We start from the raw sequence: 27,556 nt of genomic DNA, 5'->3' as shown, positions 1-27,556 counted from the left end.
CTCCCCAAATCTGTGCTGGCCGCCCCCTGAGACGTTTCCAGCCCCCTTCAGAGCCGTGGCCAGGCAGGACAAGGACAAGCAGCCCCTTCCCAAACAGCCCCGGGCTGCTCTTGGCTGCTCCCCGCCCAAATTTCAGTCAAATCTCCCTCAGTCCCTGCGTTTTGCATGAGAAGGGCACAGGGCAGCCTTTGCCTCCACCAAAACAACCCCAAAAGCTCCCGGAGCCCTTGGCTGCTCCTCTGTGGGCTTGGAAACCTCCCCAGATCCTGGGACACGTTGTCCCCATCCTGGGGGAGCCTTTGGGGTGCAGTTGAGGGGTCAGGGCAGGACAAGGCGCCAAAATCCCCGTTCCCAGCCCAACGGAGCCCTCGGAGAGCGCCATGGACGAGTGGGATCTCCCACAATGGAAAAAAGAGGTGGAAAGCCTCAAGTACCAGCTGGCCTACAAGAGGGAGATGTCCTCCAAGACCATACCTGAGTGAGTGGGGGCTCCCTTCCCTTCCCTTCCCTTCCCTTCCCTTCCCTTCCCTTCCCTTCCCGTGCCCCCAAGAGCAGAACCCAGCCCCCTTTTCCCCCCTCAGCTCCCCAGGGATGAGATTTTCCCTTTCTGGGTCTCCAAGCCCCAGGGTCAGAACCCCCCCGGTGTCCCCAAGCCCCTTCCAGCTGTCCAGACTCTGGGGGTGCCAGGATGTGGTGGCACCATGGGACCTCCTGACCCCGGGGTGTCCCCAGGGTGCAGATCCCCCCTTCCCAGAACTTTCCAAAGCTCAAAACACTTTAAATCACCGATGGCTCTGTTCCCTGCCTGCTTTGTCACAGAGCTGGGGACATCCCCATGTCCCCCCACCCGAGCAGGATTTACCCTGAGCCCCCCAACCCCCCCTGGGGCTGTGCCCACCCTCCCTCCCCTCCCTGCAGGTTCGTGAAGTGGATCGAGGACGGGATTCCCGAGGATCCCTTCCTGAACCCGGAGCTGATGAAGAACAACCCCTGGGTGGAGAAAGGCAAATGCATCATCCTCTGAGGCTGGCTCCCCCCTGCAGGGGGCTCGGCATCCCCGAGCTCCAGTTCCAACACCAGAACCCGAGCAGAACCCTGCCCTCACCTCCTTCCTCCTCTGCTAGCTGTAGAAGGGGTTTTAGAATGGGGGGACACGGGGGAAACCCCCAGGATGGAGCAGCAAAAGCTGCTCCAGGGCTTCGCTGCAGCTTCATCTCACACTGCTGCCACCCGAAAAAGGCAGATTTATGCAACTTGTAAAGAAGCTTTTTATAAAACCCGCCATTTTTAGTGATTTTAGATACTTTAGATACTTTTAGAATCTGACACCTCGAGGTTTATGACTGAAATAAACAGAGCAATACTTCACTACTGATTTTTTTTTTTAAGATAATACATTTTATTTTTTTTTTTTTTTTTAAACAAAATAAGCTGGTAATAAAAAGATCACGGCCCGAGATCATGGCCACAGAGCCCAGCCATGGGCTGGAAAGTTGGGGATCCCTGCAGCCCTAGAGCAGGTCCCTGATGTAGAGGTTCCTCCTGACAGCGTTGGAGAAGCCCTCGTTGAAGCGGAACCAGACGTCGCTCCTCCCCACGGCCTTTCCCATCTGCAGCTCCAGGGATTCCTCCTTGGAAACCTGAGGGGCTGAGCAGGAAAATCCACTTTAAAAACATGCAGGAAACCTTCAGGCTATCAGCTGTGCCCTGGCTGGAGAGGGGGATTGGGGGAGGGTCTGCAAGGGCAGAGCTGGTGCTCCCAAATCTCAGATGCTGCAACCAAAAATTGACCCCAAATTCCCTTTGGATGGGGCCAGAATCCATGATGTGCCCACAGGAGCTCCCTGCCAGCTGGGCTGGGTTTGTCCCTGCTGCTGTCCCCTGGGGACGGGGCTGAGGGACAGGAGCCCCTCTTTGGGAATGGGGAGAGCCCCCGGTGGCAGCCAGGGCCACCCTGTCCCTGTGCCACCCACCCGGGGCTGGAGCCACCCTGTCCCTGTGCCACCCTCCTGGGGCTGGAGCCACCCTGTCCCTGTGCCACCCAGCTGGGGCTGCAGCCACCCTGTCCCTGTGCCACCCACCCAGTTCTGAGTCCACCCCATCCCTGTGCCACCCACCCGGGGCTGCAGCCACCCCATCCCTGTGCCACCCACCTGGGGCTGGAGCCACCCCATCCCTGTGCCACCCTCCTGGGGCTGGAGCCACCCTGTCCCTGTGCCACCCTCCTGGGGCTGGAGCCACCCTGTCCCTGTGCCACCCAGCTGGGGCTGCAGCCACCCTGTCCCTGTGCCACCCACCCGGGGCTGGAGCCACCCTGTCCCTGTGCCACCCACCCGGGGCTGGAGCCACCCTGTCCCTGTGCCACCCACCCGGGGCTGGAGCCACCCTGTCCCTGTGCCACCCACCCAGTTCTGAATCCACCCCATCCCTGTGCCACCCACCCAGTTCTGAGTCCACCCCATCCCTGTGCCACCCACCCAGGGCTCAGGGACACTCTGTCCCTGTGCCACCCCAGCCTGTGTCACCTACCCGGGGCCTTGGCTGCCTCTTTCCGCTGGAGTGGCCTCCCAAAAAAATCCAGTTCGGGCTGTGGGAAGCAAAAAGCAGGAATGGGGGTGGCTCTGGGGCACCTGCACTTCCAGCTGCTGCTCAGAGAGGGACAAAACCACGGCAGGGTCGTCCCAAGGCTCTTCTGAGCAGAGCAGGAGCCAAATGCAAATCCTGCAGGAAGGGCCAGCGGCCTGGGAATGCAAACAGCATCCAAATTTGGGGGAAAGGCAAAATGTGAGGCTCAGGTGGGGTTTTACACCCAGGAAAGGGCTGGCAGCTGAGCCCTGGAGAGGGGCAGTGCCAGGGAAGGATCCCAGCTCCTCCTGGAGCCCAGGGATGCCCAGGGTGGGATCATTCCAGAGCAGCTTTTCCAAGCTGCTTTCCCACAGAGCCCAAATTCAGCTATTTCAGCCCAAATTCCCACAGCTCCTCCCTCCCCCAGCCCTAAAAACTTCCCGGGACACATCCAAAAAGTCACCCAGCTCCAATTCATGCCAATCCCAGCGATGCCTTTACAGGACACAGCTGGGCTGGGCTATTATAGGAAATTGGACTAAAAAACCAAATTCCAATGGAGCCAGGGAGAGCCTGGCAGCCCAGGAAGGGCTGGTGGGAAGTGGGGCAGGAACTGGGGCAGGAATTGGGGCAGGAATTGGGGCCTGACCTTGTCCTGCAGTGCTGCTCTCCTCACGATGTGCTCCAGGCGCTGCTGGTGGTTGGGGGTCCCCGCGTCCCCCCGCTCCTCCCTGAGGCCATTCCCGGGGTCCTGTGGGGAGGACAGAGCTCAGGCAGGCTCCCCTCGGGGTGTCTGAGCTCCAGGCTTGGGCACTGAGCATCTGTCACCCCCTGGCCCCCATCCCACCCCTGCTCGCTGCCAGGTTGGACTGCAAGATCCCAAGGATTTTTCCATCATTTTCTGCCTCGTGGGATCAGCCTCTTTCTCTAGGATTTCACATCCATACCATGTAAACAAGGAGCCTTCAGAGATGTTTTTGCAGCTTCTCTTTGTCCCACACATCTCCCAGGAGCCCTTCTCCTGCTCCAAGGGGCTCCCAGGGATTCATTATCCCGCTGGCACCAGGGCTGGGCTGGTGCATCAGCTACACCCAGGATGTTTCTCCACTTTTTCCACCCCTTCCCATCTTTTTCTGCCTTCAGGAGAGTGGGCAGAGCCACTCTGCTGCTCCTGGGGGCTTTGGGACCCTTGGAAGTGTCAGCAGCCAGGGAAGGGGAGGCAGGGAAGAGTTCACCTCCCACACGGCCAGGTACAAACACCAGCCAAAAATCCCCACCTAAAATTCCCACCTCCTCACACCCCTCACTGGAAGAGTTCAAAGCTTCAACCCCCTCCAGAATTCCTACAAAAAGCTGAGCCCTGCAGCCCAGCTGTGCAGGGAAACATCTGCAGCCAGGGGGGTTAATCCTGGATTTCCACCCAGCAGCCAAAGCCAGCGGCTGCTTTGGGAAAAACAAATCCCTGGGGATTTCCTGCACATCCACAGCCCTGGCAGCCCTTTGGGGGTGCCCACCTGGGCCAGGCTCCGTGTCTCTGCCCTCCTCATCTTCTCCAGCTCGATCTCCCTGGCAATGAGCTGCTTGGCCTGGTAGCTGAGCTGCCTGCGGGCCGGCAGCGCCGGGAAGCGGCACACGGCCTCCACGTCCCTGCAGCACAGAGAAACGGGGAAGCAACCCCAAAAATCAGCCAGCTCTGGGCAGCCTGAGAGCCCCAGCCCTGCCCAACCCCAAAAATCAGCCAGCTCTGGGCAGCCTGAGAGCCCCAGAACCTCCTAGACCTGCCCGAGTCACTCCAAGGGGAACCAACCCCAAAAATCAGCCAGCTCTGGGCAGCCTGAGAGCCCCAGCACCACCCAGCCCTACCCGTGGGTCATTCCAGGGGGAACCAACCCCAAAAATCAGGCAGCTCTGTGCAGCCTGAGAGCCCCAGCACCTCCTAGATCTGCCCCTGGGTCATTCCAGGGGGAACCAACCCCAAAAATCAGGCAGCTCTGTGCAGCCTGAGAGCCCCAGCACCTCCCAGCCCTGCCCTGGGTCATTCCCCACTCAGTTTCCCCCCGTGCAGGAATGGCAATGGGAATGCAGGAGGGATTAGAGAGGTTTAATCCTGGCTTGAAAGCAAAAAGAGGAGATTGGAGCTGTGCTGGACAGATTGCCCTGAAAAGCTCAGGGGCACAGCACAGCTCAGGCACGGCAGCAGCACGAGCTCCAGAGGCACCCCGAGGTGCCCCCCAGGACAGGTTTAATGGCAATCCAGCCAGGAACAGGAATTTGGGATCAGCAGAGCAGCTGGATTCTTAACAGGCCTGTTTCAGTTTCCCCAGCACTGAGGAGTCACCAGTCCCTCTGCCAGCTCTGAATATTTCATCTTTATCCACTATTTATCCACTAATTTTTTGCTATTTGTCCACGATTTATACACTATTATTGCCCTGAAATAAAAGGAGCAAAGCCTGGAGTCAGGTGGCTCTGCAGTCATTCAGAAATCAGTTGTCAAACCAATGCTTTAGAAAGTTTTAAAGAAATAAAAGCCAGGTTTTGCTGGTGACATCAGATTTGTTTGCCAGAGATGCTGGGCACATCAGCCCTGTCCTGCCACCTCCTGGTGACAGCCACAGGAAGCTGCTCCCATCCCTTTAATCCCATTAAATAAACCCAACCTGCTGAGCCTCAGCCCGAGGCAGTGATGGGGCAGCGCCAAAAGTCCCAACTCCTTCCTGAGGATCATCACAGAATCCTGGAACGCTTTGGGTCGGGAGAGATCTTAAAATCATCCAGCTCCAACCCTGACACCTTCCACTTGCTCCAATTCCCATCCAACCCAGCCTTGGACACTTCCAGGGATGGGGCAGCCCCAGCTTTTCTGGGAATTCTGTTCCACCCTCCCAGGGGAGGATTTTGGCTCCCAGTCCCCCTCCCCAGCCCCGGCACTCACGGATCCAGCTTGAAGACGTACTGGCCCTCGGGCAGGCGCTCCTGCAGGTAGGTGAGGTTGTAGGTGAGCATGGTGCTGATGAGCTCAGCCAGCTGCTGCTTCTCCTTCAGGCTGTAGAGCTGCGTGTTCACCTGGCCAGGGGACAGCAGAGAACTTGGAAACCCCAAACAGCCCAAGCACGGGGCTTGTTTCTGGGTGAGGGAGGACCCAGGTCCAGTTTAGTTTTCTCTTAGGGACACATGTCCTTCCCAGAGCAGGGACAGACCCTCTCCTGGGTGGGGGTGACTCTGAGAGCTCCCCAAAGCCCTGCTCAGCCCAGCCCAGCCCAGGTGGGGCCCAGGACCCCTCCACACAATTGGGAACCTCAACACCCTGCCCCGAGCTGCGACACCAAACCCAGCCCGGATTGGGGACAGCAATCCAGGCTGGCTCACGGGGTGGGGTTTGCAGAGGGCTCTGTGGAGCGGGGCCAGGGGCTGGGGACACTCACAGGCCGCAGTTTGGGGGCGATGATGTCCAGCAGCAGGCACAGCACGTCCAGCACCAGCGCCTGCTGCCCCGCGCGGCTGCGGGCGCCGGCCGCGATCCCCGACACCATGGACAGCAGCACGTTCTGCATCTGGCTCAGCTTGGCCACGGCCTGGGGACAGCACAGGGACCCTCAGGCAGTGACAGGGACAGCGTCCCTGCAGGGACAGCGCTGTGGCAGGCTGGCAGCACTTACCTCGGGCTGGCTGCTGGGGTAGGCCAGCCGGGGGACGGCGGCGGCTGCGAAGAGCAGGTGGAAAGCCACGGGCAGGAAGGGCAGGTAGCGCAGCAGCTGGAAGCTCTGCCCCTGCAGCACGGCCCGGCCCAGCAGGTCAGAGAAGCCCAGCCACTCCAGGGCCAGGCACACGGAGCCCAGGCTGGAATCCCGCACCTTCATGTTCAGGAAGTTCTCAAACAGGCCCTGCAGGAGGGTGTGGGGTCAGATGGAGCCCACCTGGCTGGGGGTCTGAGCTTCCCTCCAACCTCCTCTGGCTGCTCTCACCTGGGCCAGCTTCTCCTGCTCTCCCGAGGAGATGGAGAGGTGCAGGATGTGGTGGAAGCGGTGGGAGGAGGAATTGAAGCCTCCTGAGCCCCCAGGGTGGGACAGGTCCTCGTCCCCCAGCAGGAGCTGTGCTGGCAAAGAGGGGTCCATTCCTATCCTGTGCCTGGGGGAGCCCAAAGGGAAGAGCTGAGGGTTTGGGTTTCCCAGTGCTGGAGAAATATTTGGATCCTTGGAAACTGGATCCAAAGCTTATTGAATTATTGGGAGCTAAGTGGAGTGGTAACAAAGCATCTGGAATGGTTTTAAAGTGAGAGGAAAGGTTAAGAAGGAATATTGGGAAGGAATATCCCCTGGGAGGGTGGGCAGGGCCTGGCACAGGTGCCCAGAGCAGCTGTGGCTGCCCCTGGATCCCTGGCAGTGCCCAAGGCCAGGCTGGACAGGGCTTGGAGCAATCTGGGACAGTGGAAGGTGTCCCTGCCATGGCAGGGGTGGCACTGGATGGGCTCTGAGGTCCCTTCCAACCCAAACCATTCCAGGATTCTATGATGCACACAAACCCCCTCAAGAAGCTGCTCTCCAGGACCTTGCAGGTCACATCCAGCCTCCCTTGAACACTTCCAGGGATGGGGCAGCCACAGCTTCTCTGGGAAATGGGAATATCATCCCCCAAGCCCCCAACAGATGTAAAAACCCCCTACTCCTACCTCTGGGGCCTGGGCAGCTGGAAGATCTCTTGCCAGATGGAGAAGAGCCCCTTGTTCTGGTCCTTCAGGCCGATCCTCATGGTCTGCACCAGCTGCACACTCAGCTCCTTCTGCCCTCGGCCGTGCAGGAACTGCAGCAGAGCCAGGGGATGGAGGGGAGGGGATCCCAAAGCCCTTGGGAACAGCTGGGCACAGCCAGCCCCCTCTTCCTCCACGTGCAGGGCTCAAAACACCCCAGGGGCTTCAGGGATCTGCCTGGAAGGGACTTTTGTCCCCTCTGTCCCTGTATGAGCCTGGAGCTGCAGTGGGAGCACGTCCCCAGGGCCATTGCTGTGTTCCCAGGGTCATGGCCGTGTCCTGATGGCCATCCCCGTGTCCCTAGGGCCATTGCTGTGTCCCCAGGGCCATCCCCATGTCCCCATGTCCTGATGGCCATCCTCATCTCCCCAGGGCCCTCCCCATGTCCCCAGAGTCATCCCCGTGTCCCCAAGGCCATCCCCGTGTCCCCAAGGCCATGCCCATGTTCCCAGAGCCCTCCCTGTGTCCCCAGGGCCCTGGCAGTGTCCCCAGAGCTCTCCCCCTGTCCCCAGGGCCCTCTCCCTGTCCCCAGGGCCCTGGCAGTGTCCCCAGCACCTGCAGGGTGTTGATGCAGGAGCGGATGTCGCTGTCGGTTTTCTCGCAGAGCGCCAGCAGCGCGCCCGTGTCCGCCCGCATTCCCTGCCGGAGCGCGATCTGCGGGGCAGGACAGGGCTCAGCGGGGAGGGGACAGCGAGCCACGGGCACAGGGGACACCGAGCCACGGGCACGGGGAGCCCGGGGGGGCCCAGACCTCGCTGAGCCGCTGGGCGAGCCGGGAGGGCGCGGTGCGGGGGAAGCTGAGCAGGAAGGATTGCTGCCGGAGCGGGCGCAGCGCAGGCACGAACCTGGGGGAGGGAAACACGGGGTGAGAGAGCCCAGCAGGGAATTCCCTTCTTAATCCTGGAATTATTGAGCTTGGGAAAGATCTCCCACAGCACTGAGTCCAACTGTTCCACCAGCACTGCCATGTCACCATGAAATGTTGTCCCCAAGTGCCACATCCACACAGCTCTGAAATCCCCTCTGGGATGGGGACTCCACCCCTGCCCTGAGCAGGACCAACCAATACCTGGCTGCCCTTTCCATGAAGGAATTTTCCCAAAATCCACCCTGAGCTGCCCTGGCCCAGCCTGAGGCTGTTCCCTCTCCTCCTGTCCCTGTTCCCTGGAGCACAGCCCGACCCCCCCGGCTGTCCCCTCCTGTCAGGAGCTGTGCAGAGCCACAAGGTCCCCCCTGATCCCCCTTTTCTCCAGGCTGAGCCCCTTCCCAGCTCCCTCAGGAATTCTCCAGCCCCTTCCCAGCTCCATTCCCTTCCCCACACACACTCCAGCCACTCAATGTGAGGGGCCCAAACAAACCCCAGGACTGGAGCAGCTGCACTCAAACAGAGACACCCCCAGCAGGACCTCCTGTCTGGGGGTAGGGTTTGGTGTCCCTGTCCCCCTCCTGGGCAGGTGACACTCACTGGTCATTGCAGATGCAGATAATGGGCCGGAGCAGGAGCCCCCCTTCGCGCCGCCGCCGCCGCCCCGCGCCCGCCTCGCCCTCACCGTCCTTCCGCTGGATGATGGCCAGCAGGACATTGATGGAGGCCTGGGGGGAAGGAAACCAGGATGGCAGGGATGGGTTCCTGCCCGTGGAACGGTGGCGGAGCTGTTAATGGGGTGAGGTTTGAGGGGCTGGTGCCAGGGGCTCGGTGCAGGGCTCACCGCGGGCGCGCCGTCGATCTCGTCGATGATGAGGCAGTTGGGCCTCTCGTGGGAGCCCAGCACCGACCTCATCTGGGTGGCTGCTTCAATGCGGGTCTGGAACACCTCGGGGCTGCGGTCATCGCTGTGAGGGGACACGGGGACAGGTGATCTTGGGGGTGGGGATACTGCCAGCATCACCCCTGGGACAGCATCACCCCTGGGACAGCATCACCCCTGGGACAGCATCATCCCTGGGACAGCATCACCTCTGGGACAGCATCACCGCTGGGACAGCATCATCCCTGGGACAGCATCACCTCTGGGACAGCATCACCTCTGGGACAGCATCATCCCTGGGACAGCATCACCTCTGGGACAGCATCACCCCTGGGACAGCATCCCTCCAGAACAGCATCACCTCTGCGACAGCATCACCTCTGCGACAGCATCACCTCTGGGACAGCACCATCATCCCTGGGACAGCACCATCACCCCTGGGACAGCATCACCTCTGGGACAGCATCACCCCTGGGACAGCATCACTGCTGGGACAGCATCACTGCTGGGACAGCATCACTTCTGGGACAGCATCACCCCCGGGACAGCATCATCCCTGGGACAGCATCACCCCTGGGACACCATCACCCCTGGGACAGCATCATCCCTGGGACAGCATCACCTCTGGGACAGCATCACCGCTGGGACAGCATCATCCCTGGGACAGCATCACCTCCGGGACAGCATCACCTCTGGGACAGCATCACCCCGGGACAGCACCATCACCTCTAGAGCACCATCACCTTCACAGCATCATCACCTCCAGCATAACCTCCAGAACATCTCCATCTCTGGGATACCATCATTCCCAGGACACCATCACCCCAGGCCACCATCATCTCCAGCATCACCTCTGCCACAGCATCATCTGCCCACTTTTGTGGGCAGGGCATGTGCTCACCTGGTACCCAGGGGCTCACCTGGCACCCAGGGGCTCACCTGGCACTCAGGGGCTCACCTGGCACCCAGGGCTCACCTGGCACCCAGGGGCTCACCTGGCACTCAGGGCTCACCTGGCACCCAGGGGTTCACCTGGCACCCAGGGCTCACCTGGCGTTCATCTCCACGGCGTTGTACCCCGCATGCCTGGCGATGACGTGGGCCAGCGTGGTCTTGCCCAGGCCAGGGGGCCCACAGAGCAGGGCCACCTGTGGCACAGAGGGGAGGTCACCCCTGGAGGGCTTCCTCCTTGGAGGGGACAACACTACTCCTCAGCTGGTGGCAGCACAGGGCGCCGCAGCCATGCCCCCTCCTGCTCACCTTGTGTTTGGGTCTCTTGTGCTGGTCCAGCTCGGCCTCCAGCATCTCCTCAGTGAGCTGGACCTTGGTTTTCCACTTGTTGGGATGTTCCTTGGGATGGCTGAGTGGGGGATGAGCTGCAGAGCTGGGCTTGGGCTTCTTGACAGCCTTGTCCTTGCCGAACACCACCGTGTCCCACAGCTTGAGCCACTTCAGCAGGCAGCGGTTGGTGTACTGCAGGAGAGCAGGGAAAACCCAAGGAAAAAACCCATGGAACCTAGGAAAAACCCAGCTGAGGCAGAGGAAGGCTGTCCTTCATGGAGGAGGCTGCTCAGGGCTCCGCCTGGCATCTCCCTGGGACAAGGTGGGAATGTTTCCCTTCCCAGCGCAGCCCCATCCCTCAGGGAAACCCTGGGTAAGCCACATCAGCCCCATCCCTGCTGTCTTGGCTCAACTCAGCAATCCCCAACCTCTCCCAGCACGTCCAACTCCCTACAAATCTTCTAACATTCCCCAAAACAATTCAAAACGGCCAACAATTTCTGGTTAAAATCCTCTCAATGCTTTTTGTCTCATTTTGATGACGTTCCATAGGTTCATCTGCCAGAAGATCCCCAGCCTCCAGTGCAAACCTGCCATCCCAGGCTCCCAGGGACTCAGGACTGCTCCCAGGCAGAGCAGCACAGACACAGCCCCCCAGGCAGTGCTTCCAAAGGCAATTCCTGATCCCAGGGCATTAAGGAAGAGCTGCAGAGGTGCTGACCCCACCCATCCCAACCCTCCCTTGTCCCAGCACCTCACATCATCACTGAGCAACTCTATGTAGCGCTGGGGGGTGAACTTGTCCACCCAGAGGCAGTGGGATGCAGACTCCTCCTCAGCTGCTGGAGCTGTGTCCATGTTGGGCTCCGGGCTCTCGGCGCTGGGCTCGCTCCCCAGGCAACTGCAGCATGGAATTAATTTACCCCAAAGCACCCCAGGAGCCAGGGCAGGGTGGGAACTCCACCCAGACTCCCCAAGCTGGGGGTGATGAGGGCAAAAAGGCTCCTCTGCTTGCACGTCCCCCAAAACTTGATTGTGAGGGAGGTAAACCCAGCAGCGTGGCAGGGACTGGGGAAGGATTTTATACCAAGATCTCACCTGTTTATGATCTCTGTCAGCTGCTGGGAGGCCTCCAGAACCTGCCTGCGACGCTTGAGTAAAACAGAGAGAGGGGTCAGAGACACCCCCCAGTCCATGGCTGGGGACAGGAATTTGGGAGCCAGCCCTGTGGCCAGCAGGGGTGGCAGGGACAGAGGGGAAGGTCAGGGAGATGTGGTACCTCCTCATCCACCTGCTCCTTTAGGTGGGAGAAGGGCACCCCCAGCAAGTGGAGCGGCCTGCGAGCGTTCCAGCCCAGGGAATCCGGGAGCTGCAAGGACACAGCACAGCCAGCTCCCTCCTGAGCCACCTGGAGGCCACAGAGGAGCAAAGCAAAACCTTCAGATCCCTCCTCACCTCCAGCCCTGTCCTGCAGGGATCATCCCTCAGCACCAGGAAGACCCTGGTGCCCTGGGTGGATGTCACGTTGATGTAATCCTCCAGGATGGGGGGTCTCCTCAGGACCCTCTTCTTTTCCAAGGGTGGTGTGGTCTGCATGGGGATCATTCCACTCATCTCCAGGTGGTTCGAGCTGGAAAACACCAAATTCCTTCAGTAGGAGAACAGCCCTTCCCCTCTCTCCTGTTAAGAATGGGGCTCAGGGTGGCCGACCTGGTATTGTGGGGAGCCAGAGGCGCCTCTGGGCCACCATCCCAGGAGACATCCGGAGCCAGCTCATCGTCTGCACCGAAATCGAGCTTCTTAACAGCTTCCAGGCGCTGCCGCTTCGGCTTCGGGGCTGCAGCGAGCGAGAGCATCACTGACGGACCGCGGTACCCAGGGGATGCTCCAGCACCCGGCACCGCTCAGGGCGGGGGGCAGGGGGCAGCAGCACCCGGGGAACGGGCTCAAACCTACTGCGGGGCTCGGCTGCTGCCGGGGACACGGCGGGGACACCGTCCCGGTCTCTCTTCTTGGCGCCGGTGCCGCCGGGAGAGTCCCCGGGGGGAGCGGGCTCCTCCGGCGGCTGCCTCTTGCCCCGGAACTGGGATGTTTTGGGGCCGGCGGGTGGGGATGGCTCATCTGCAAGAGGGGTCAGACCACGGTGCCGGTCACCGGAGGGGACCCGCGGCGGGACGGGCACACGCGGGCGCGCAAAGCACGGTCCCGCCCGCTCCCTCCCTCCGCCGCCTCCCGTCCCGGCGCCGCAGCAGCGCCCACCTCCCAGCTCGGCCAGCACCTCCAGCTCGTCGGCGAAGCGCTCGTAGAAGCCATCCTCGGCCCCATCCTCGGCCCCATCATCGGGCTCGGGCTCGGGCTCGGGCTCGGCACTCGCCATGGGCCCCGCCGGCGCCGCGCTCGCCGCGCTTCCGCCCGCGCGCGCCGCAGGGCCAGCGCTGATTGGGCGCGGCAGGCGCGGGCGGAAGCGGGGCCGGCGCTGATTGGACGCGGCGCGCGAGTGGACGCGGCGGGGGCGGCGCTGATTGGACGCGATGTGAGCGCTGCCGGGAGGCGCTGCGGGAGCGGGCGGGGCCGGGGCGGCGGGGGCGCTGCGCGGGTTCCCGCAGCCGGCTCCGGGTCACTCCGCCCTGCCCGGGTCACCGCTGCCGGGCCCGGGTCATTGCTGCCCGGCCCGGGGTCCTCTCCGCCGTGCGCGACCCCTGTCCCCTCCTCTCTGTCCCGTGCCCTCCGGCCGGGCTGCGGCGGGGAGCGGGGCGAGGCCGATCGCCACCGCCGGGATGGGCAGAGCCGGCACCGCGCGGCTGCGGGGCCTCCACGCGTGACAGCGGGGCGGGCATGGGCCTTCCGCGCGTGGCGCCGGGGCGTCCCGGGACAGCGGGACAGCGGCGGAGCCGTGCGCTGTGACATCGGCATGGCGGCGGCTGGAGCGCTGCTGTAGCGTCCGTACCGCTGTGGGACCTGCATCCGCACGGTGACACCGGTGAGGCTGGGGGACAGGCAGGTGACAGCAGTGTTGCAGGTGACGCTGGTACTCGGCAGCACCGGTACACGTCCATTCCCTGCTGGGGTGTCCTCCAGGCCCTGCTCCCTGCCCGTCCCGTGTGTCCGGGGCTGCTGTGCCCGTCCAGCAGCTGGTGGATCCTCATCCCGATTCCCCCTCGCTCTCTCTGCCCCGCAGGGCTCTGGCCATGGAGCCGGGCACCATCGACAACCTGTCCATCCTGTACCAGAGCTCCGACTTCATCGTGGTCAACAAGCACTGGGACCTGCGCATCGACAGCAAGATGTGGTACGAGACGCTGACCCTGCAGAGCCAGCTCAAGCACCGCTTCCCCGAGCTGGCCGACCCCGACACCTACTACGGCTTCAGGTGAGCACCCGGGCGCTGAGCCCGGCTCTGCCCTCAGCTGGGGACACTCCTGAGATACCCAGGACGCTCCTTTACCCCCGTGTCCTTCCCAGGTTCTGCCACCAGCTGGATTTCTCCACCAGCGGGGCCCTGTGTGTGGCGCTCAACAAAGCAGCAGCGGGCAGTGCCTACAAGTGCTTCAAGGAGCGCCTGGTGACCAAAGCCTACCTGGCTCTGGTGAGCCCTGCCTGCCACCTCCTGCCTTGGCCTTCTGGTGTTCCTGAGCAACTCTGCCCTGAGGGAAAGCTGAGGAAGTTGGGGGTGTTCAGCTGGAGAAGAAAGATTCAGAATTGGAGCCTAAAGGGGCTCAAAGAGAGCTGGAGAGGGATTTGGACAAGGGCATGGAGGAATAAGACACAGGGAATGGCTTCCCACTGCCAGAGGGTGGGGTTAGGTGGGATATCAGGAAGGAATTCTGGCACAGGGTGCCCAGACAAGCTGTGGCTGCCCCATCCCTGGAAATGTCCAAGGCCAGCTTGGGTGGGGCTGGGAGCAGTGTTGAAGGTGACCCTGCTGCCGACAAGGAGCTGGCCTTGGGGAAATGGATGGGATTTAAGGTCCTTCCAACCCCAGCCTTTCTGTGATTCCGTGATTCCTGTCATGGGGGATGGGTGAGGAGCATCTGCCAGGGCTCAGTTTGCACGTTCCTGTCCCCAGGTGAGAGGCCACGTGAGCCAGAGCCGGATGACGATCCGCTACGCCATCGGGAAGAACACCACGGAGGGCATGACCCACATGATGTGCATCGAGGGCACAGAGGGTGAGCAGCCCCGTCCCCTGCTCTACCCACACCCCCAGGGATGCGCTGGGGCATCACAAACCCCCTCTGGCTCTCCTTGCAGGCTGTGAGAATCCCAAGCCATGCCAGTCGGAGCTGATCGTGCTGGAACATGGATCCTACAGCGGAGACCCTGTCACCAAAGTGCTGCTGCAGCCACTGACAGGTGGGGACAGGGGCAGCTCTGACATGGAGCAGAGCCTGGAAAAGCTTGAGGAAGTTGAGAACTGGCATGCTCAGGGGGACAAATGCCATTAGTATTGTCACCATGCCCTGAAGGAGGGATTCAGGAATTTCCCTGTCCCTGATTCCCGCTCTCCCCCCAGGGAGGACTCACCAGCTCCGGGTTCACTGCAGCGCCATCGGCCACCCCATCGTGGGGGACTTCACCTACAGCCACAGGCAGGACAGCAATCCCTACAGGATGATGCTCCACGCCTACTACCTGCGCATTCCCACCCGCAAGGAGCTGATCGAGGTGTGCGCGCCCGACCCCTTCGTCACCGCCATGGACAGCAACTGGGTGCCCCAGCACGTCACCCAGCGGCTGGAGGATGTCATCCAGGAGCTCAAGGACAAGGGGACACAGAAGGAGGAGGAGGAGGAGAGCCGGGAAGCTGCCAGAGAGGAGGGAGCAGGGGGTGAAGGCAGCAGGGAGGAGACGGAGGAGCAGCGGGCGCGGTGCGAGCAGTGGCTGGCTGAGTGGGCTCTGGAGTGAGCACGAAGCACATCCCTGCATTTCCAGCTCCAGCCTTGTCCCAGCGGGTCCCCACGGAGCCCAGCGCTGCCTCCACACCTGCACTCCCTCTGTGGCTTCCCTCGCTCCTGGGGCTGGCATCAGGTGGATTTTAGGAGCGGTTGAGGTGGGGTTATTTTGTGATGCCCATCATCCATCTGGTCATGGGATGTCCTTTTCCCAGTCCTAGGCCTCAGCAGCAGAGTCAGTGTCACATTCCACCTCAGAGTGACCCCAAAGCTTTCCATCCCTGTCCTGGGGCTGGGGCACAGCTGGGCACTGCCTTTGCCGTGGACATTCCCACAACCTTTCCATGCTTGAATGCAGAATTGCAGCCCAGCACAGGGAGGGGAGAACATGCTGGGTGCAGCTCCAGTGTCCCTGTCCCCCATTCCCTCACTCCAGCTGCTGTGTCGTGTGGGATGTGGGAGACTGGGGGCTGGAGCACATTCTGGGGACACTGATAGTCCCCCAGTCCCAGGGTGTCCTGTGAAACTGGACTGGGATGGGCATGGAAAGGTCCCTGCCCCTCACCCCCTCCCTCCCTCAGCCCACCTGGGTGGTTTTTAAAGGTGTGGTGAAGGTGAAGGAGTTGATACCAATGGATTTTAAACTTTTTTAAATTTCTAGAAAGAGAATCTAGTCTTTTAGGGTTTGTAAAATACAGGTGGTCTCAGGAATGAGGTATTTTTAGTACTTCTGTGGTCGGAGAGCCAGTAGCCCAAAGCTTTTTTAATGGATTTTATTATTCCTTCTACTAGCACTGCCTTTCCTGCTTTTATCCCTGCTGAGACAGGTCAGAGGACACAAGTCCCTTTCTGCTCACCCACCTGAGGAGGGGTCAGTGTCCTGTGTAGGTCCCATGGGGGGCTCCTGCCCGGCAGGTTTCCAGAGGGTCCTGCAGGCAGGTCCTTCAGCTGGGCAGTCTGGGAAAGCTCTGGAATAGTAGGAAAAGAACAAAGGTGAAAGAAAGGCTAAGAACTGATGTGAACAGCAGGCAGGAGCTCAGCTTTGACAGATGCCAAGAAATTTCCTTGGAAGTGCCCTTGCTTTGCTGGTCATCCTGCTTTGCTTTCCCGTTCCCTGCTCATCCTCTGCAGCCCTTGGGGGACATTTGAAAACGAGGAGAAAGGGACAGCTGGGGAGGGACAGCTGGAGCCACACAGCCCCATCCCAGGGCTTTCAAGGACCACATCAGCACTTGCCCAGACCTGTCACCTCACCAGCCCCATCCCGTTGAAAACACCTGATGGGCTTCACACAGCTGATACTCCCACCCCGAGGGGGGAATAAAAAGTCACAGCCCTCTCCTTGTGGATAAAGACGCCCTGAAAATCACCAAAATCCCTGGGGGGGTGGGGGGAGAATTGGATCACCTGTCCTGTGTGTCCCTTTCTGTTGTGGCTTGGTGCCACCACTGCAGGGTGGGGATGGCCTGAGGTGCCAGCCCTGGGTGCTGGGTGGGCACGGTGGGCCCAGAGGAGCAGGAGCGCCTTGTCCTTCCTCGTGGATGGAAGGGGCCGGGCAGGTCCCGCAGCTGGGAAGGAACACAAGGAATCTGTTTGCCAAAGATTCGAGGGGTGACGCGCACGGGAGGCGCTGGAAAGGGACAAGGGATTCGCACGGGGGGACCCAGCCTTGTCCGCGCTGGAACCTCATCCACGGCTGGGATGAGGTGTGGGGACATGGGGACATGGCTGGCACCCCGAGCCCACCGTGTTTGCGTCGAGGAGCTCCCCACACCCCAGCCCAGCCTGTGCGTGCTGCTTTTCCCCAGCGCCACAGATAAAAGGGAATTTTCCTTACCCTGCAGAGGGAGTTTTCCAGGCGTCCTTCCCGGCTGCGTTCCAGGGCAAGGTCCCCGTCCTGTCCCCTCCTGCCCGCGGGGCTGTGGCTCCTCCGGTGCCCTGGGGTTGTGGTGTGGCTGTGATGTCCGTGCACTCCGCAGTTCCAGTTTTAGTGTATTTGCTGTATTAAACGTGTCTCTGCCCTTCACTGTCTGCTCTCTGCATCCATCTGCCGGGGGCTTCCAGGAATGAGGGGAATGAGGCCGGACCGGCCCCGCGGGAGCGGCCCCGGGGCTCCGACCAGGCCGACCTGTTGTGTGAGGGAGGATCGAGCGCGAGGGGCAGGATTATTGTGTGAGGGAGGACTGAGTGTGAGAGGACTGTTGTGTGAGAGGATTGTTGTGTGAGGGAGGACTGAGTGCGAGAGGACTGTTGTGTGAGGGGCTGGAATGTTGTGTGAGGGAGGATTGACTGTGAGGGGATTGTTGTGTGAGGGGATTGTTGTGTGAGGGAGGATTGAGTGCGAGAGGATTGTTGTGTGAGGGAGGATCGAGTGCGAGAGGATTGTTGTGTGAGGGGCAGGATTATTGTGTGAGGGAGGATTGACTGTGAGGGGATTGTTGTGTGAGGGGTTTGTTGTGTGAGGGGCAGGATTGTTGTGTGAGAGAGGATCGAGTGTGAGAGGATTGTTGTGTGAGCTGTGGATGGTTTTGTGTGAGGGGCTGGATTGTTGTGTGAGAGGATTGTTGTGTGAGGGAGGATCGAGTGTGAGGGGATTGTTGTGTGAGAGGATTGTTGTGTGAGGGGCTGGATTGTTGTGTGAGAGAGAAGATTGTTGTGTGAGCTGTGGGATGGTTGTGTGAGGGGCTGGATTGTTGTGTGAGAGGATTGTTGTGTGAGGGAGGATTGAGTGCGAGAGGATTGTTGTGTGAGGGAGGATCGAGTGCGAGAGGATTGTTGTGTGAGGGGCAGGATTATTGTGTGAGGGAGGATTGACTGTGAGGGGATTGTTGTGTGAGGGGTTTGTTGTGTGAGGGGCAGGATTGTTGTGTGAGAGAGGATCGAGTGTGAGAGGATTGTTGTGTGAGCTGTGGATGGTTTTGTGTGAGGGGCTGGATTGTTGTGTGAGAGGATTGTTGTGTGAGGGAGGATCGAGTGTGAGGGGATTGTTGTGTGAGAGGATTGTTGTGTGAGGGGCTGGATTGTTGTGTGAGAGAGAAGATTGTTGTGTGAGCTGTGGGATGGTTGTGTGAGGGGCTGGATTGTTGTGTGAGGATTGACCGAGAGGATTGTTGTGTGAGAGATACTCATCCTCAGGTTGGAGCAGAGAGAAAACCCATTGAAGACCCGAGGAATTATTGCAGTCTTTAAGAGTGGGAGATTTTTTTGAAGGTTATGAACCAGACATGGACAGAGGACAAGTGGTAAAGGGAGAGGGGCATTCCCAGCCCTCCTGGCACAGGGAGGTGCAGTCAGAGCTCACAGCTGACCTGGGAATGTCCCCAGGAATAGCCTGGGGCAGATGTTCCTCCACATGTTCAAGTTCAGGGTGGATCCTCCAGTGGCATCTCCTGAGGGGGTTTCAGGGCCAGCTTTGATCTCCACAGGGACACAGTGGACGCGGTGACCCCCAGAGTGGCCCTGGTGTGTCCCTGCCCTCCTGCTCCAGCCACCTCTGTCCAGCCAGCCCGGGGCAGGGGCTGTGTCCCTCCAGCAGCCTCATAGCATTCTGTAATTTTACTGCCCCAACAGGAGCTATTTTCACAGTAAATCCTTCCAAAATAGAAACCAGCAACACCCATGGGCGTGGACCCAGCCCTGGGGCTGCAGGACCGGTTGGGGGACGGGGCTGGGGACAGGACAGGGCTGGGGGTGACAAACCCCTCTTGACACTGTGCCAGCCACTCCAGGGACACTTGGTGAGGGCTGGGACCCCCAAACCTGGCCGAGAGGGGGGTGCAGCCCTGCTCCAGCTTAGCCACCCTTCCCTTTTCCCAGGATAAACTCTCAGATAAAGGTTGTGCTCACAGCTCCTCCAGGTTGTCATCTCAGAGCCTCGGGAAGGATTTGATTCCTTTGGTCTTGGTCCCCTTCATGACACGTGCTCGACAGCATTTTGGAGCATGATCGGGGAAAAAGCTGAAAAAAAGGGCATGGGGTTGGCTGTGATCCAGGGAAAAAGGAGAGGCACAGGGGAAATATCTCCCAGAGGGTGCTGAGCCCATCACTGAGCTCAGTCTGTTCTGCACCCCAGCTGCCCTATAAAATAACCCCTGAGCAGCTCTACAGGTTTTCCCCTCACCGACAGCACCTTAATCCCCCTCAGGAGCACAGAAACTCCCAAACCAGGGGCTTTAACTCCTTCTGGGTTCATTTTCGGTTCAGCTGAACCCAGAGCTCAGTGACCCTTTATGAGAAGTAGGAAACAACCCCAAAGCAAAACCAGGGAGAAGGAAAGGAGCCTGACAAAACAGAGTTGAGAAACTGCCCCGTCACACCCCGTGTGCGGAGCAACATCCCCACCCCGCACAGATAAAGTGCCGAGCGCTGCCCAGCCCCTGCCCCAGCCCCACCAGCACCTTCCCGGCCGAATCCTCCCATCCCGGAGCCAAATCCCCCTGGACAAGGGGAAGGAGAGCAACTCGGCACAGCCACGGTAGGATTTGGGGGAGGAAAAAGGAGATTGAGGGGGGGAAAATTCCTTGCGTTGAGTTCAAACGGCGATAACGGATTGCTGTGGGCAGCCCCCGGGGAATTTCAGGAGCAGGGATTGATTTTCTATCAGGGGATCACCCTGAGGGGTGTAGAGGGGTGGGGAACACCTGCTGGGTCCTCCCACTGCCTTACACTGGATTTCTCCCAGTCTGTGCTGGTGAGGAGCTGGGGGATGGAGGGGGACCCTGTCCCTGCCGAACAATTGTGAGGTTTCTTTTAAGAACGGGTGGGAAAAGTCCTGTTTTCTGTTATGTAGGATTTAAAATCTCACCTCTGGTCGCTGGGGGTCTGTGCAGCATCACAGAGACGGGGTGGGCACAGTGAGACCCTTGACCCCACAGCTCCAGCCCCAGTGCTGGGTGACAGAATCAGCCCCAGGACCTCCAGTGCTGTCCCGAAGCTCTGACCCCGAGTGTGGAACGGCTCCAGCCCCAGTTTTGGGTGACAGAATCAGCTCCAGGACCTCCAGCAATCCCAGGTGTGGGACACGGCTCTCCGGACCAGCTCCAAGGACGAACCCCCGGCACCACACCATGGCGTGGGCAGCCCCAGCCCTGGCAGCTGCCACCCTCTGCCTCCGTGAGTCACATCCTGTCCCCAAAAACTGCCCCGGGACCCCCAGGCACCCGCTGGCACCAGGGATGCTCCAGCGGTGCTGCTCCTCATCCCAATCCCGCTTGGTTCAGCGCTCCCAGGGCTCTGCCTCCTGCTCCCCTCAGCATCTGCAGGCTTCTCCCAGGGACACATCTTCCCAGATTTCCAGGGATGGATTTAACCCTTTTTGTCTTCCACACCCTCCTGCAGGGAGCCGGGAGTGCTCGGGATGGGGGCTGCTCCCTTCATAGTGATCTGCAGCATTTCCTAAACATGAAATTAGCAAAGGAAAAGCTCTTCCCAGACTTCAAACCTGGAACTGCTTGGAGCAACCCCGAAGAGCCGTTCACAATCCAGGGATGTTTCCTAACCTGCTCTTGCTTCCTTGCAGGTGTCACCGCAGACCCGCTGAAAGCCACAGCGGTGAGTCCCTGCCGGCTCTGCTGCCTCCCACCGTGCCGGGGCTTTCCCAAAATTCCCCAGCTGGCGCTGGAGGTGCCACCATTCCTGCCTGCTGTCCCCTGTGCAGAGCATGGCCCTGTCCTTGTCCCATCCCTCACCTCCATGCCCTGCTCCCAAACCCAGCTCCAGGCAAGCAGGGACCCGAGTGTCCCCGCTGCTGAGAGTGGCTTTGATGGCTTTTGTCCCCACAAGTAACCCAGGGCTGCTGCAGCTCCTGGCTGTTCCCAGCAGTCTGGGTGCTCCAGACGGGTCAGATCCCATTCCCTGCATCTCATTCTTCCCTTTCCTTACCGGGGCTGAGCGTCCCCCATCCTCTCCCCAGGCTGCCCTGATTTTTGGAGCCGTCCTGTCCAACGCTGAGCATCCCCAGTAAGTACCAGCCCCGGCAGGGGCTCTGGGGGTCCCGGGGTGTCCGGCGGGATGAATTTGTGTTTATCCCACATCTGCTGCTGTGCCGGGTCACTGGAGCGGGGAGGATTTACAGCCCTGTGCAGCCGGTTCCGTGCTGGGATTCCGGCGGGCTGGGCTCCTGCAGAAACACAAACACACCGAGAATTCTCCTTCCTCCACGGGGCTGCAGCGGGAGCCTCGCCCCGGCTGAGACCCGGGCGCTGCTGCTTTGTCCCGCACCCAAATCTCGGGATACGGGGGCACCCACCCGGCCGTGGGGATGGCAGCGCCCTGGCACTGATTTTAGGGGACATTTTCATGACACCCCACGTGTACAGCCTCGGGGCGCTGGTGTGTGACCTGGAGCCGGGCACCATCCCGGCTTCGGATCCCAAAATCCTGGAGAAGCTGAAGCTCTGCCCGGCGCTGACGGCGGCACAGCAGGACGCCCTCAATGCCCTGCTCCTCTCGGGGGACACAGCGTACGGGTGAGCAGCCTTCCTGCTCCTGCAGGGCTGGGCGGCGGACAGGAGGGGTGGGGATCCACGGGGATGCTGAGCTGGTCCTGCTCCTGCTGCCGCAGGGATCCCTCAAGCTGGGATTTACAGACTCTGCAAGATTTGGGGCCGCTCGTGCTGGCGTTGAACCAGACCACGCTGAGTTTGGTGGCCGAGGTAAGATCCCTCCTCGGGGGCGAGATGACCATCAGGCAGGTCAGCTCCGAGGCTGGGGGACCCAGCATCCTGTGCTCTCCGGACCTAGAACCCTCTGCCCCTGTGTCCCTCGGTCCCAGCACTCTGTCCCTGTGCCCCCGGTCCCAGCACCCTGTGTCCCCGCAGGCAGCACGGGAGGATTTCAGGAGGAGCATCGCTGCCGCCTACATCAGCCAGGGACGTTCGCAGCGGGAGAAATCCCTGATCCTCCTCAGGGCGCTCGCAGCAGCATCAGCTGCCTCCCAGCCCCGGCTGAAGCGCAGCACGGACCGTGAGTGTTTCCCTTCCCTCCGGCCACGCCAGAGCTCTGGGAGGGGACAATGCCCGGGGCTGGCAGGATCTGGGAGTTCCTGGCTGGACCAGGCAGAAATCTGGTATTCCCACAAACTGGGGAAGTGGGGAAATGTCCTTGAAGCACAGGGAGGGTTTGCTCTTACCTGGGAGCAGGGATGTGGTGGCAGCACTCAGGAAGGAGCTGGGACAGTGGGACAGTCCCCAGGCAGGGCCAGAGCCAGGGCAGGACGCTGCAAGAGCAGAGGATGCTCATGTAGGGGACATGGAGCAGTTTGCGCTGCCTTTAACAGGACAAAGCACAAGTGGGCTGCAAAACACCACCAGGTTCTTCTGGAATGACTTTAGGGAATGACAGCAAATGAGGCACCTCTGTGGACTGGGGACCAGGGGATGGGAGCAGGATCCACCGTGGCTTGAGCCACGTTTTTGTGATTCCCTGTCCTTCACCAGGGCTCTGAGCCCTGTGGCAGGAGCAGGGCCAGGTGGGAAGGGCACAAACACAACACACACCTCTGGCTGACACAATTCCTTGCCCTCAGGCTGCCAGTCCAAGCCCATCACTGCCAGCAACATCGATGACATCATCTTCTACCTCTCCCCTGACATGCTTGACCAGCTCGACCTGTGCCTGAGTAATGATGTGCTAATACAAAACCTGGAGGCTGTGCTGGCTTGGCCAATCACCTCAGAGGCTTCCTGGGTCCTGAAAAAAAAGGTGGATGAGGTAAGGGGTGGCACAGGACAGGAGCCCCCCAGCAGCACGGGCCAAGCTGGGATGGGCAGGGAACAGGGCTCAGTGGGCACAGGGATGAAGGTGTCCAAGTGGGTCCTTTGCATTCATTCCTGCCCTATTTTCCCTTCCCTCACCCTTTGTCCTGCCCCCTGGGCTGGTCCCCACAGTTTTTCCAGGAGTCAGGGATCCCAGAGGAGCAGCTGAAGCGCCTGGGGGTGCTGTCCCGCCTGTACACAGAGCAGGAGATCAGCAAGTGGCCGGTGACATCCAGTGACACCCTCTCAGCCCTGCTCAGTGGCTCAGGAGGAGAGTGGGATGATTCCCAGGTAAATCCATGGCAGCAGAAGGGGATGGATGGTGAGGAACCCAAACTGGGAATGCCTCTGTTCCAGCCCATCTCAGGGTGGAGACATTGTGGGGTTTTTGGGGGTTGGCAGCACTGCCATCCTTACCAGGAGCGTCTCCCATCCCTGCCTGTGTCCTTCAGGTGCAGCAGCTGCTCAGCACGTACCTGGCCCTGGGGGGCTCCTTGACGGGGCCCCTGCTCCAGGAAATCGGAGGCAGGCACCTGTGCAACCTGCAGGAGGAGCAGATCCAGCAGATCCCTGCTGCAGCCATAGGGTGAGCCGCTTCTTGGGGCTGCTGCTCAGCCCTGAGAGCCCCCAGGGCTCTGGGGAGGTGGGATGGGAGAGCCCCAGCTCTGTTGTGGATGTCCCCACTCCCAACCAGCACAGTGGGATGGCCGTGTCCAAATCCCAGATCTCACCTGAGCTCCAGGACCATGAGCAGGGATATCCCCCTCATCCCTCCCAGCACCAGAACAATTTATCTGCAATTTGGGGTGCTGTTGATGACTTGAGAGGCTGCCTGGAACAGAGGTGGGCAGAGTTAAAGGAATAAAGCAGGGATTTATTAAAATCCTCAAAGGATACACCCTGGGCAGTACAAGAGCCTGGCTGTGGCTACCCCCAAGATGGACAATGGGTCAGGAGTTTTCACACTTTTATCAGTTTTGGTCCATTTCCATCTTGGGGTTCATTGTCCAATTCCAGCTCAGGTGATGCAGTCCCATCCTCCCAGACTGCTCTCCTCAGTTCCCTGTTGTTTGCACTTTCTGGGGCTGAAGCTGCAGCGGTGTCCTTGGTTCTGGGGCTGGCAAAGGATTGTTCTGTGTGCCTGAGCTGTGAGGAGAACTGCTGACACTTTATGTGAAGTCCAGAGTTCTGTACCAGTGCAGTCCAGAATCTGGAAAACAGGAAAGCTCAAACTTAAGCATCAGGGCTAACCTGTGCCCCCCTTCCAGGACTGCTGGGCAGTTGAACATCTCTTCATGCTCCCAATCCAAGAAGAAGCAGCTCTATGGGAAGGCCCGGGAGGCCTTTGCCAGCCCGGCCAGCACCCCTGGCCCCTATTACTGCCAGATCCGGCCGTACCTGGGTAGGTGCTTCCCCTCCACCCTCCTTCCCACCACCAGGTTCGGGGTCTCTTCTCAGCCACAGACAGGTCTGGCAGTCTCCAGAACCTCCCCAAATCCTCCCCAGAAGTGCTGGAAGGGTTTGCACATCTCCAGGTGTCCCCTGGGCTGTCTTTAAGGTGGAGCTCCAGCAGAAGATCTGAAGAACTTGGCTAATGGTGGTGTGGCCATAAACATGGATCTGGACACCTTCCTCACCCTAAATCCTGAGGAATTGCAGGTACAGCCCTGGGTGCTGCTGTCCCTCTCCCCAGGGAAGGGCTGGCTGAGGGCTGAGCAGGGGGAGCTGAGGTCAGAGCCCAACCAAATCACCAATTCTCCACTTTCCCACCTTTATAAATTTCCTTTAGGAAGTTCTAGCTGCTCTGCAGCCCCGTTAGCAAAGCCTTTGGGACTGTGAGGGTGAGGGAAGGAGATGCTCTGTGTGTGTTGCAGAAACTCAGCGTCACTGACGTGAAACTTTTGCTGGGGGAAAACCTCCCTGAGCTGAAGGAGCACGAGCAGGAGCCCGCGGTGGTGAGCTGGGTGCAGCTGCAATCCCAGCGGGAGCTGGACTGCGTGCTGGGCATCGGCCTGCAGGGGGGGCGGCCCGAGCCCACGGGGACAGCCAGCCCTGCTGCCACCTCCACGGCCGCTGCCACCACCCCTGTGCCCACCACCCCGGCCAGCGGCACCTCCATGGGCACTGCCACCACCCCTGTGCCCACCACCCCGGCCACTGCCACCACCCCTGTGCCCACCACCCCGGCCAGCGTCCCCTCCATGGGCACTGCCACCACCCCTGTGCCCACCACTGCAGCCAGTGTCACCTCCACGGCCGCTGCCACCACCCCTGTGCCCACCACTGCAGCCAGTGTCACCTCCACAGCCACTGCCACCACCCCTGTGCCCACCACTGCAGCCAGTGTCACCTCCATGGGCACTGCCACCACCCCTGTGCCCACCACTGCAGCCAGTGTCACCTCCATGGGCACTGCCACCACCCCTGTGCCCACCACTGCAGCCAGTGTCACCTCCATGGGCACTGCCACCACCCCTGTGCCCACCACTGCAGCCAGTGTCACCTCCACGGCCGCTGCCACCACCCCTGTGCCCACCCTCCATGGGCACGGCCACCACCCCTGTGCCCACCACCCCGGCCAGCGGCACCTCCATGGGCACTGCCACCACCCCTGTGCCCACCACTGCAGCCAGTGTCACCTCCACGGCCGCTGCCACCACCCCTGTGCCCACCACTGCAGCCAGTGTCACCTCCACTGCCACTGCCACCACCCCTGTGCCCACCACCCCGGCCACTGCCACCACCCCTGTGCCCACCACCCTGGCCACTGCCACCACCCCTGTGCCCACCACTGCAGCCAGTGTCACCTCCACGGCCACTGCCACCACCCCTGTGCCCACCACCCCGGCCAGTGTCACCTCCATGGGCACTGTCACCACCCCTGCTGGCCCCACCTCTGTCACTATCACCTCCATGGCCACTGTCCCCACCTCTCCTCACCCTGCCACCTCAGCCAATGTCACCCCTGTGCCCACCACTGTCCCCACTGTCCCCAGCACCTTGGCCAGTGCCACCACCATCCCCATCTCCCACTGTCACCCCTGTCCCTAACCCCTCCTCTGCTCCCACTGCCACCCTTGTCCCCAATCCCACCTCTGCTCCCACTGCTACCCACAGCACTGTCAACTCTGTCCCCAATCCCACCTCTTCTCCCACTGTCACCCCTGTCCCTAACCCCTCCTCTGCTCCCACAGCCACCCACAGCACTGTCACCCCTGTCCCCAATCCCACCTCTTCTCCCACTCCCAAACCCTCCTGTGCTCACACTGCCACCCCTGTCCCTCACTCCTCCTCTGCTCCCACTGCCACCCACAGCACTGTCACCACTGTCCCCAGTCCTACATCTTCTCCCACTTCCAATCCCACCTCTGCTCCCAGTGCCACCCCTGTCCCTCCATCCCCCTCTGTCCCCAGTGCCACTCCAGCCCCACACACGCCCACCCCAGTTCCCAGCTCCACCATCCCCACCCAGACAAGCCCGGGCTCCTCCACGGCCGCACCGTGCCAGCCCAGCTCCCCTGCCAGCCCCAAACCCACAGCTGGGAGCGTCCCAGAGCCAGCACAGACAACTTCCAATGGCTACATCAACCTGCAGCCTGAGCCTGGTGAGCTGGGAACGTGGGAAACCTTGGGAATGCTGGGGAGGACAAAGCTGGCTGATCCCCCCTGCTCCTGCTGGGATTCAGAGCTGGGGGACGGGTGGGGATGTGGCCCTGGGGCTGCCCTCGGGTTCTCAGGTCACTTCAAGGTGTCCCATCACCTCCTGAGCCCACAGCCCTCCCCAGGCAGCTGGAGAATCCCATTGCTGCGTTCTCCCTGCAGGATCAGGATCCAGGCTCTGCTCCTGCCTCGCTCTCCTGCTGGCAGCCACCGTGGGGAACGTCCTGCTGCTCTGAGCCCCCCTCAGCACCAGCCACCCTGCACACCCCTCCCTCCATCCCAGTGCAACTGCGCTGGGCAAGTCCCTGCTGGACAGCAGGACCCCAGGAAAGGGAGGAGAATGCATCCACATTTGATTCCAGCACAGGATTTGATTATTTTTGAGGCTGGCCAGTGAAGGACAACTTCATTTGTTGTTTTTCCAGCCCAGAGAAGCCCCACAGATCCTTACTAGAGATTTACTCCCTGTAGTACAACCAGCAGTGCTGCTGACTGCTCTGCCAAGGCAAGAACACCGGGCCCAGCTCCTGCAGGGATTTCCTGTCCATCCCATCCCACTGGGATCTGTTAAACAGTGGGAAACTCAGGGATTTGAGTCACTGGTGGCCCTGCACTGCAGCTGAGAGATCCCCAAAAATCCTATTTAACTTCTTTCACGAGCTGCTTTTTGATCAAGGTTTGTTCAAACCACACACAGACTGTCATGGGATGATTAGCTGGAGATAAATTATCTTGATTACTGTTCAGTGCTATACAATAAAACATCAATCTGGTTTTTCCTAATCCAGCGTGTCCTTTGAGGTGTTTAGTGCTTTGTGGGGAAGCTTTTCCAGCATAAATCCAAAATCTGCAGTGAAGGACAGACCTGCTCCCTCTCTAGAAAGCTCAGACAGTGAAGATTTATAAGAG

General features: G+C 60.5%; 4 protein-coding genes across 4 annotated transcripts; 3 read left to right on the top strand and 1 right to left on the bottom strand.

The window, feature by feature from the left end:
* The first annotated feature begins 380 nt into the window (after positions 1 to 380).
* Positions 381 to 1,024, top strand: GNG13 (G protein subunit gamma 13). The gene is made up of 2 exons (XM_041462772.1): positions 381 to 478; positions 919 to 1,024. The coding sequence occupies exons 1-2, from the start codon at positions 381 to 383 to the stop codon at positions 1,022 to 1,024; spliced, it is 204 nt and encodes a 67-aa protein (XP_041318706.1).
* A 374-nt stretch (positions 1,025 to 1,398) lies between these two features.
* On the bottom strand, positions 1,399 to 12,737 carry CHTF18 (chromosome transmission fidelity factor 18). The gene is made up of 22 exons (XM_041462771.1): positions 12,601 to 12,737; positions 12,298 to 12,462; positions 12,052 to 12,178; positions 11,797 to 11,971; positions 11,621 to 11,710; positions 11,440 to 11,492; positions 11,101 to 11,242; positions 10,321 to 10,533; positions 10,111 to 10,208; positions 9,022 to 9,145; positions 8,778 to 8,905; positions 8,064 to 8,157; positions 7,868 to 7,966; positions 7,235 to 7,365; positions 6,531 to 6,693; positions 6,225 to 6,449; positions 5,991 to 6,140; positions 5,501 to 5,631; positions 4,080 to 4,212; positions 3,215 to 3,316; positions 2,530 to 2,587; positions 1,399 to 1,648 (listed from the first exon to the last, which is right to left on the bottom strand). Exons 1-22 carry the CDS (start codon positions 12,716 to 12,718, stop codon positions 1,512 to 1,514), a joined length of 2,856 nt encoding a protein of 951 aa, XP_041318705.1. The 5' UTR covers positions 12,719 to 12,737; the 3' UTR covers positions 1,399 to 1,511.
* A 174-nt stretch (positions 12,738 to 12,911) lies between these two features.
* Positions 12,912 to 17,259, top strand: RPUSD1 (RNA pseudouridine synthase domain containing 1). The gene is made up of 6 exons (XM_041462694.1): positions 12,912 to 13,321; positions 13,520 to 13,711; positions 13,804 to 13,927; positions 14,408 to 14,510; positions 14,593 to 14,694; positions 14,855 to 17,259. Exons 2-6 carry the CDS (start codon positions 13,530 to 13,532, stop codon positions 15,244 to 15,246), a joined length of 903 nt encoding a protein of 300 aa, XP_041318628.1. The 5' UTR covers positions 12,912 to 13,321; positions 13,520 to 13,529; the 3' UTR covers positions 15,247 to 17,259.
* Positions 17,260 to 20,299: 3,040 nt separating this feature from the next.
* Positions 20,300 to 26,883, top strand: LOC121350614 (mesothelin-like protein). Its single transcript, XM_041462067.1, has 15 exons — positions 20,300 to 20,345; positions 20,752 to 20,783; positions 21,145 to 21,191; positions 21,551 to 21,700; positions 21,796 to 21,886; positions 22,052 to 22,196; positions 22,759 to 22,943; positions 23,120 to 23,278; positions 23,440 to 23,573; positions 24,256 to 24,389; positions 24,546 to 24,646; positions 24,862 to 25,108; positions 25,984 to 26,108; positions 26,460 to 26,592; positions 26,810 to 26,883. The coding sequence occupies exons 1-15, from the start codon at positions 20,300 to 20,302 to the stop codon at positions 26,881 to 26,883; spliced, it is 1,803 nt and encodes a 600-aa protein (XP_041318001.1).
* Positions 26,884 to 27,556: the final 673 nt, after the last annotated feature.

Source organism: Pyrgilauda ruficollis, unplaced genomic scaffold, assembly GCF_017590135.1.
Source record: "Pyrgilauda ruficollis isolate IOZ18807 unplaced genomic scaffold, ASM1759013v1 scaffold16, whole genome shotgun sequence".
Lineage (NCBI taxonomy): Eukaryota > Metazoa > Chordata > Aves > Passeriformes > Passeridae > Pyrgilauda > Pyrgilauda ruficollis.
This window is presented reverse-complemented; position numbering and strand designations above follow the sequence as displayed.